The sequence below is a fragment of the Muscardinus avellanarius genome (assembly GCF_963383645.1).
Source record: "Muscardinus avellanarius genome assembly, chromosome: 9".
Taxonomy (NCBI): domain Eukaryota; kingdom Metazoa; phylum Chordata; class Mammalia; order Rodentia; family Gliridae; genus Muscardinus; species Muscardinus avellanarius.
Genome location: NC_137795.1, coordinates 113,562,606 through 113,571,822, shown reverse-complemented (window position 1 = coordinate 113,571,822; position 9,217 = coordinate 113,562,606). Strand labels below are relative to the sequence as shown.

Sequence of the window (9,217 nt, the reverse complement as noted above, 5' to 3'; positions counted from 1 at the left end):
CTGGTTCCCCAGGAGCGGCCAGCCTGTCTGTTTCTGGTAGGCTCTCTCAGCCATCAGAAAGTGTGGGTGCGTGCCTGTGCTGTTGAACAGTTTTGTAGCATGGTTACGGCAGAATAAACGACCAAAGGGATCCTCCTGGGACTTCAGGTGATTCTATTGAGGAAATGGGCACTGGACCCAGGGTAGAGGGCCCCCCTGTCGCCAACTAAAACAACCCACTGGTTTACAGTGCTGTAGGTCAGAGAGACAGACAGAGGTTCTCTGAGGTCCATCCTGGGGAATTTCTCAGGTCTCTCCTTCCCCAGGGAGAGCAGATGGCGAGGGGAGCCGGGCAGACACCCAGCGGGCAGCAAGTGGACCCGTGTGACCCTGATAAGCCCAGCTCTGGGGCTCAACAGTCTCAGGACAGCCTCTCCCAACCGGATTCTAGGAAATGGAGGTGGTAAAACCCTCCCCCTGCTCCCACAGGAAGACTAAGGAAGACACTTAGAGAAAGGGGGTGTTGTGTTCTCTAAGTCTGGGCTGCACTCCTATCACCCCAAACAGTTGTCATTCGACAAGGAGTTCTAGTAGACACTGGCACCTCTAGGTAGGCGTGGCTAGCTTCTGCCAGCCGTTTTCCATTTATCAAGTGGCTCTTGCTGTCCTCCTGACCCTCAGCCAGCCTGCAATCTCAGAACTGCCCTCATTCAATGAAAAAGACCGCTCCTGCCAACACCACCCCGGGATCAGCTCTCACCTAAGTAAAAAGCCTTTTGAAGAGAAATCACACGGTCCTTATATTTACCTTGGGGGGCACCCCTCTTGCAGCAACCTGGCCTGCTACTTTTGAAGTTTACCTGGCACCCATTTTCTCATGGGCTCCCGGCCCCACCCACAGCCCCTTCCGGTCCTTTATTCACCTCTCACCTGAAGAGGAAGCCTGGGCTTCGGGACCAGAGCCCCCCTCCCTCTTCCCAGATAACTGGTCTAATGGAGCTATTGACAAAGGCCCCTCGCCACTGCCCCACCTGCCTGTGGATTCTCTGGGTTTAAAAAAAAAGGGCCCTGGAAGTGCCTTCACTGCAGACGCTCGGTGTGTGAGGCCTGTGTGAAGTCCGGATTTTCACCCCACTGGCTCCGGCTCGGGAAGCCCCTGCCGCATGATGCTGCTGGCAGCCGGAGAGAGCCTGCCTTCCCTCCCCAGGCTAGCCCAAGTCCGAGGGGCCAGCCCAGGGATGACTCCCTCCGCAGAGAGGAAGAGCTAGATGGCCGAGGCCCAGTGGCACGTGGGTGACCCCTTCAAGCCGCTGTGGGTGCTGGGCGCAGGGCGCGAAGTCTGCCCTCTCCACCCGGCCCGGCTGGGGCGCCCACGGAGCACGCGCGGAAGCCAAACTCAACGCTCACGCGCGCCCGTCTGGCTTCATCTGCCAGCCCCCACCCCGACACGGGCCTTCCCAGAGCAGACAGGAAGGTTCCACCTGCCCGGGCAGTCGGCAGGGACAAAGGCCGCCCCTGCCGCGCCCCGGAGCCCCAGCACTGGAAGGGCCTGGGACGCCCAACGTCTTGGGCGCGCGGTCTCAACTCGGCGGAGCGTTCAGACCCGCCGGCTCGGCGCGCCCCGCTCCCGGGGCGGAGGAGGAGACGGGCTCGGCGCCGCCGCCCAGGCCCGCGCGGGGTCGCAGGAGCGGGCCTGGGGCGCCGGGGTGCGGGCGCCCCCCAGGCCGGCCGGAGGCCGAGCCGCGCGCCCTCCAGCCCGCCGCGGCCCCCCTCGGGCGGCTTAGGCCCCCGCGGCGCAGGGGCGGGGCGGCGGGCGCGGGCGGTGACAGGTGCGCCCCTCGGCCAATCGCGCGCCGCCGCCCTCCCCGCGCCCCCCGCGCCAGCCAATGGGCGGCGGCGCTGCGCTTCAAGTGCGCGGAGGGGCGCGGGCGGGCCGGCGGCGGGCGCGTGGCCTCGAGGCTGGAGGCAGCGCGAGCCGGCGAGCTCCCGGCCGCACCATGCCCGCCCGCGGCTGAGTTCCCGCGGCCGCTGCGGTCACCGGCGGACAGTCGCGGCCGCCCGCGAGCCCGGCCGGCCAGCGCCGCGCGGACGGGCGAGCCCTCGCCGCCGCCCCGACGCGCCGATGGAAAAGTCCAAAAATTTCCGCATCGACGCCCTGCTGGCCGTGGACCCCCCGCGCGCCGCCTCGGCGCAGAGCGCGCCGCTGGCCCTGGTCACCTCGCCGGCGGCCGCCGCGGCGGGCCCGGGCGGCGGGGCGGGCGGCGGGGCGGGCGGCGGCTGCAGCCCCGCGCCCCCCGAGCCCCCCGCGGCGCCCGCCGACCGCCCGCGCGCCGACAGCCCGTCGCCCCCGCGCCTGCTGGCCGCGCACTGCGCGCTGCTGCCCAAGCCCGGCTTCCTGGGCGCGGGGGGCGGCGCGGGCGGGCCCCCCCACCACGCGCACCCCGCCGCCGCCGCCGCCGCCGCCGCCGCCGCCGCCGCCGCCGCCGCGGGGGGCCTGGCGCTGGGGCTGCCCGCGGGGGGCGCGCAGGGCGGCGCGGGCCTCCCGGCGCAGGCGGCGCTCTACGGCCACCCGGTCTACGGCTACTCGGCGGCGGCGGCGGCGGCCGCGCTGGCCGGCCAGCACCCGGCGCTCTCCTACCCGTACCCGCAGGTGCCGGGAGCGCACCCCGCGCACCCCGCAGACCCCGTCAAGCTGGGCGCCGGCACCTTCCAGCTGGACCAGTGGCTGCGCGCGTCCACCGCGGGCATGATCCTGCCCAAGATGCCGGACTTCAACTGTGAGTACCCGCGCTGCCCGGCCGCCGCCCGCGGCATCCCCGGCCGCCCCGCACCTCCTCGCTCCCTGCTCCGGCGCCGGCGAGCCGCCTAAGGGCCGCGAAGCCGCCTTCCCCCGGCCCGGCCCTCGAGGCCCCGCTGCGGCCCCGCAGCGGGAGGGAGCGCGGCGGCGAATTATTAAGATGGCCACGCGCAGGCCTGGCCTTCTCTTCCTCTCTTAACGGGAAGGGGCGGCTGGAGGTGTGAGACTGGACTCTAATGATTAACCTGCAGGCCAGAGGAGGAGGAAGCGGAGAGGAGGGCTAGCCGAACCGCGCGCTCTGAATTAGGCAGGCCCGGGAAAGGGTCCCGAAACCAGGGGCTCATGGCTGGGAAACTGAACGTGGCCTGGGCCCCGGATTCTAGGAAGATCCCCAGGCCCTCCCGGGAGAGGGAGACGTCCGAGCAGAGAGAAGGGGCTCCAGAGGCCCAGGGACCCCTGCCTGGCTCTCCAGCTCTGCCCTCCCCCGGAAGGCACTGGGTCCCTGCAGTGTCCCAGAGGCCTGGCTTGTTGAGCAGCAGGTGCCTGCCTCGGAACCTTGGGGATAACAAGCCAGGATTCCAGCCTCCCTCAGCCCCGGAGCCTCTGAGCTGTGGTTGGCTTCCCGGGCACCCAGCGGGCACCTCAGAAAGCCCCGTGCGTCCTGGCACTGCTGTCATCCTGGCCACACCAGAGCTGGCTCTCCTGCTGGCCCCAGAACAGGAGACATATCGGGCTTCATGCTTTCAGCCCGAACACCCAAACAAAGAGACCCCATTGTTTCCGTCTGAGTGGGTTTGTTTAGACTGAGGAGATGCAGGCTTGGGAAGGAAAAAAGCAAAAGAGAAAACAGAAATAAACACTTGCCAGAATTGAGACTCCTCTGCTAGAAGCTGTGCTTGTAACTAAACAGAGAAAGCCAGGACCCTGAGGGAGGGCTGAGATGTCGCAGGCGGGTGAGAGAATGCCAGCTCGCGGCTGCTGTGTGCCCACAGCCACACACAGCCAGACCCCCGGCTCCGCTCCCGGAAGGCCCAGAGCCACCTGCCCCTGCCTGGAACCCCTAGGACCGCACAGAAGAGGGAAAGCTCCCTCTCACTGGGGGAGCTGCATTCCGGGCTTCTCCCTGAGGGCCAAGCCCAGGGCATCCTCTGGGCCTGCCCAGGAGCCCAGCAAATTCCTCTGATGGAAAGAGGCCCACGTTCCAGAGCCTGGGGTGCTCCGTTGTTCATGGAAGTGGGCCTGTCTCCATACAGGCCACCCAGCGTGGGGGGGGGTCCCCCTGTCACCTTGGTGCTTTAGGGACCCTTCAAGGAGCCCAAAGTCAGGCACAGCCGATGACTGTGGGGTCCCCTTGCCAACACATCGCATTCATCTCTGATTCATAATCTTGGAGGAGTTAAAAACACAGGCGGCTTGGAAGTTCGGAAACGGAATCTGAGCCCTGTGAACCTAAAGGGTAATAGTTGAAATGCGGGAGGGCAGCGGAATGTGTTCCGAGAGGCCCACGGGAAATCGGCTCGGTTCCCTGTCATTGGTTGTCTCTGCCCCTCGGATGGTATTTCCCAGATGGTCCCTTTGGAGCCAGTGTTTTAATTAAAGTTCTAATGTATTGTCAAGTTGGGAATTCGGAGCCTTGTTTAACTAAAGCAGGGGCGTGGGCCTTCCTATAAAGCAAATTGCCGGCCCCAGGGGAGCCTGAGCTCATCCCGGCCTGGGCTGGCCTTTTCCCCCTTTGCTTTCTTTCTTTTATTGTCTAACACTTGTCAGACTCCTGGGAAATCAAGGGAAGTCTCGTTTTTTGAGGTCATAAAATTCTCTGTGATGTAACCGTGCGAAATTATGTAAATAAAGCTGGACAGGCCTCCTGGAACACACAGAAGGCCGGATCCCGCCCACACCGGGGCCTTTAATTTGGGTAATGGAGATTGTCCAGAAAAGGCTTCCAGTATGTGCAGGGAGGCATGGCCCGGCACCGCGGACACTTGAGGAGAGGGGTGCAGGGGAAACGTATGGAGGCGCCTCCCGAGAGGAGTCGGGGATACATAGGGAGGTACCTCGCCAGAAGGAATTTTTAGTTTCCTCTTTCTCTCTTTGGGCCTTAAGGAAGGAGTGTGGGCACCCAGCAGGGCCAGGGAGCCCAAGTTGAAGCACAGAGAGGAGGGATGGTTTCTGGTCCCCAGCTCTCGCCTCTGGGTCTGCCAGAGAGGGAGCGCACAGGCACCAGGCCCGCTCCAGTGGTGCAAAGAGGCTGGAGCCCATCACCCCAAGACCTCTGTTCCTGTCAGGGTCTACGCCCGCCCTGGGTGTCCATTCCTTTGGGCGCAGCACTGAAGTCTAGCGGGCGCCCCAGGAGGGGTGGGGCAGGGGTGAAGGCGCCTCACGGCTCTCCGCCCGCCTCATGCACTCTCCGTCCATCCCCAGCCCAGGTGCAATCCAACCTCCTGGGGAAGTGTCGCCGGCCACGCACGGCCTTCACCAGCCAGCAGCTGCTGGAGCTGGAGCACCAGTTCAAGCTTAACAAGTACCTGTCACGGCCCAAGCGCTTCGAGGTGGCCACCTCGCTCATGCTCACCGAGACCCAGGTGCGCAGCCCGCCCCTCCGCCCGCTGCCCCCGGCCGGCCGGGCCGCGCCTCTTGACCCCGAGGCTGCAGGTTAATACTCCTCCAGGGAGGCTCTCCACTGGCCTTTCCCCAAGTCGCTGGGGCGGGACCAAGATTCTGCATTTAAGGACCCCTCCCCACTCTAAAAAAGTTGTTCCTTAGGTCACATTCGAGAAAATGTGTTCCAGAAAGAGATGAGGGACATCCTGAAATTTACAGAGATCTGCCCAGCTGTCCTGTCCCCTCGACAGACAGAGGGTGTGGGTAGAAACAGTCACGAAGCCGGGGAGTGGGGACGTATATATATACGGAGCCCAAGGTTCCCTGGAGCCCCCAGGAACAGCTCTGGGGTTTGCTAGTGGGTGGCGCTGGAGGAAGCTAGGAGTCCCCGCAGGGCGAGGGTGGCTGCCGCAGCGGCAGCGCAGAGGGCGGCGCGCGGCCCGGGCTCTTGGTGGGTGGCAGGTTTCTCATGCCCGCGGTGCTCGCAGGTAAAGATCTGGTTCCAGAACCGGCGCATGAAATGGAAACGCAGCAAGAAAGCCAAAGAGCAGGCAGCGCAGGAGGCCGAGAAGAAGGGCGGCGGGGCCGCGGGCTCCGGCCCGGGCGGCGCGGAGGACAAGGGCGACGAGGAGCTGCTGGGGCCGCCCGCGCCCGGGGACAAGGCCAGCGGCCGCCGCCTGCGGGACTTGAGGGACAGTGACCCGGAGGATGACGAAGACGACGACGAGGACCATTTCCCCTACAGCAACGGCGCCGGCGCCCACGCTGCCTCCTCCGACTGCTCCTCGGAGGACGACTCCCCGCCACCACGGCCCGGCCACCAGCCCCCGCCCCAGTAGGGACCCCGACCACCCCTCCAGGCCCGGGGCGGGGGCTGCGCTTTGGGGGACGGTGACGGGGAGACCCATTGGGGTCAAACTTGAACAGTCCTTTTAAATTTAATTTTGGGTGGTGTTGGCAGGAGGGGTTTTTGAGGAGAACTGACCTCATCAGGGGAAGCCTCCTGCGCCCCTCTTCCTGCGAAGAGAAGGTTGAAAACGACAGTGTTAAATGACCTCTGAAACTTGAAACCTCCTCTGGAAATGCCATTCTGATGAGTATTGAAAGAGAAAAAGGGTTTTATGCTTATGTATCTCATGGGGGAGAAACATGTCTTGAGCATTCAAACTGCTGGAAATCTCAAAACTGTACTGTCTTTATTTTTGTATATTGTATTTATATATAAAGAAAGAAATGTCTACATATGCATGCTAAATTATTATTTAGCTTCTCCCATCACCCAGGATGGAATGTAAAATAAATTGGTTTTTTACTGGATCGGAGTGCAGATCTTTGGTGTGTGTGTGTGTGTGTAAGCCGTTTTAGTCATTTTTCAGTTGAAATGAGGGGGGAGGTTGTATGTACCCATGGTTGACAGCAGAGGGTGAAAATCAGAATGGAAATTGGTGTCAGTATCACCTCGACCGGCTGTCCAAGGTGGAGCCTGATTCCCCAGGCAGGGGTCGGAGGTGCTAAGGGCTGGCTGGTAAAAATGCGGGAGGTAGGAGTAGGGAACCGTGGGGAGATGCCAGCAGGTGACTCTTACACTCTGCCTACTTGTGTTCTTATTTCCGTGCTAGCTGACTTAAGGTTTCATTGTCCTTCCAGAGGTGGGACTGCCCCACTGAACGCGGAGGGCGTCCGCTTCAGACAAGTGGACTTCAGTGGCTTTGGGGCTGGTCCAGCATGGGCTGCTTCAGCATATTTCCCAGAAGCACTGAACTGCGGCAGCTTCTCTATCTCCTTGACCCCGGCGCTCGTGCTGGCGGGGAACGGTTTCCTTGGATCTGTGCAATGTCCTCCAAGAGGACAGAGGCAGGCAAGGCTGCTCCACGCCAGGGCTGCAATTGCTGTGGGTTAATCAACCCCTGCAGTGTGCGCCATCCATCACAGCGGGCGGCTGGCTGGCCATGTGTGGCCCACATGCCGGCCCATCCCGCTTGCTCCCCGCTGGCCCCCACCCGCCCTCTGGCTCCCTGCTCCCATTCCCGTAGCTGACCAGGTGGGTGTCCTCTTTGGCCCTCCTGCCGCTCCGCTCTCCTGGGCTGATGGAGTTCAGGAGGGCCTGGCCTTCCATTTGGGGCACTCGTCCACCCCTCGCTGCAGCTTGCTGCCTCCCGGCCTTCCCGGGGAGCCCGCGGCCTTGGTCTGCGCCTGGTGCCCATGCTTTGGGGAACCCGCGAGGGAATTTGAAACTGGTGGAGGAAGGGGGGGAGAGTGGGGAGTCGGAAGGGAGGGAGGAGAGGGGAGACATGCCTTTTTAGGCAAAAAAAAAAAAAAAAAAAACTGCAATCCATACGCATCCCTTTTTAATTTCTAACACATTGGCGAGCCCGGCCTGCAGCCATCTCTTCCGAGGCTGGCTCCACATCTGCGGGCTATTTTCCCCTGAGCTCCGCGGCCCACCAAGTGCCCCCGCCGACAACAGAGCAGCCTGGGAAGGAGAGGGAAGGGTCTGGCCTGGAATTCGGTGTAACACCACCCGGCAATTCCAGCCAAGGTCGCCCCACCCCAAGGGACCCGTGCTTGTAGGCACAAGGGAGGGAGGCTTCAGGAAGGTTCAGCTGGAGCACCCGGCCGGCCTCCTCCTCAGAGTGGGACAGGGTTTGGCGCCGGCCCTGCCGGCTGCTCCAGCGTCTGCAGCCAGCCGCTTAATCGTGGCAGAATTGATCTCACTAATAAATTTAATGATCAATTCGTGTCACAGTAGCTCTTCCCCAAATCAATTATAGCAAATTTAAATATAATCACGGGCTCATCCTCACCCAGTCCGGGCACTGCGAACAATCCATTCTGCCTAATGAATGGTCACCAGGCCCGGCGGCCAGCTCCAGGGGCGCACCCCCAGGGTGGGCACCGAGCTCTGGGCCTGGGGTGCCGGTCTAAAACTGCCCCCCCACGCCTCAGGCTGATCCCATGCTGGGAATAGTCTTTGCTGGTCCCAGGACCCTGTGCCCAGGTCTAGGCAGTGAGAGTGCAGGTTGTTCACAGACCATCCTGGCGCCCCCTGGAGAAGCCCTGGGTGACAGCTGTCCTGGTACTGACACTCAGGAACCTGGTCTTTATCCAAGGCCCCCGCCTGGGAACCAGGCCTGCTCCTGGCTTACAGAGGGCAGAACGCTGGGCACAGGCTTTCTCTGCCCTAAACAGAGGTTCTCAGAGCCGAGCGTGGTGGCGCACGCTTGTAATCCCAGCATTTGGGAGGCTGAGACTGGAGGATCGCAGTTCACAGACAGTCTCAGCTACTTAGTGAGGTCCTCTGCAATTCAGTGAGACCCTGTTTCAAAATAAAGAATAAAAAATTGGGCAGGGGGTGTAGCTCGGAGGTCAAATGCCCCTGGGTTCCATCCCCAGACCTGGAGAAAGAAAGAAAGAGAGAGAGAGAGAGAGAGAGAGAGAGAGAGAGAGAGAGAGAGAGAGAGATTGTGTGTGTGTCAGGTTCTCAGCCTGGTACAGTGGCTTAAGCCTGTGATCCTGGTGCTGGGAAGGCTGAGACGAGACGGGAGGAACGCAGGTTTGAGGCCAGCCTCAGCAACTTAGTGAGGCCCTTTGCAACTTAGTGAAAACTGTTTAAAATAAAAATAAATTAGGGCTGGAGTATAGCTTGGAGGCAAGAAAAGTTGATTCTTACTTAGGTGTGTTGGGGAAGTCCTGGCCGAAGTGGCGGAACGCATACTTGCTCCAGCTCCCTACAGCACGAGCAGAACCGCCTTCCAGCCAGGGGCTCCTCCAAGGCTGGCACAGGTGTGGGTGCAGGGAGGAGACGGCTAATGCCAGGCACCAGGGAGCACAGAAGCTGGA

General features: G+C 62.3%; 1 protein-coding gene across 1 annotated transcript; it reads left to right on the top strand.

Moving 5' to 3' along the window:
* Positions 1 to 2,101: 2,101 nt before the first annotated feature.
* MNX1 (motor neuron and pancreas homeobox 1) lies at positions 2,102 to 6,216 on the top strand (the record flags this gene model as incomplete). Its single annotated transcript, XM_080701578.1, has 3 exons — positions 2,102 to 2,756; positions 5,198 to 5,358; positions 5,866 to 6,216. The coding sequence occupies 3 exons, from the start codon at positions 2,102 to 2,104 to the stop codon at positions 6,214 to 6,216; spliced, it is 1,167 nt and encodes a 388-aa protein (XP_080557704.1).
* Positions 6,217 to 9,217: the final 3,001 nt, after the last annotated feature.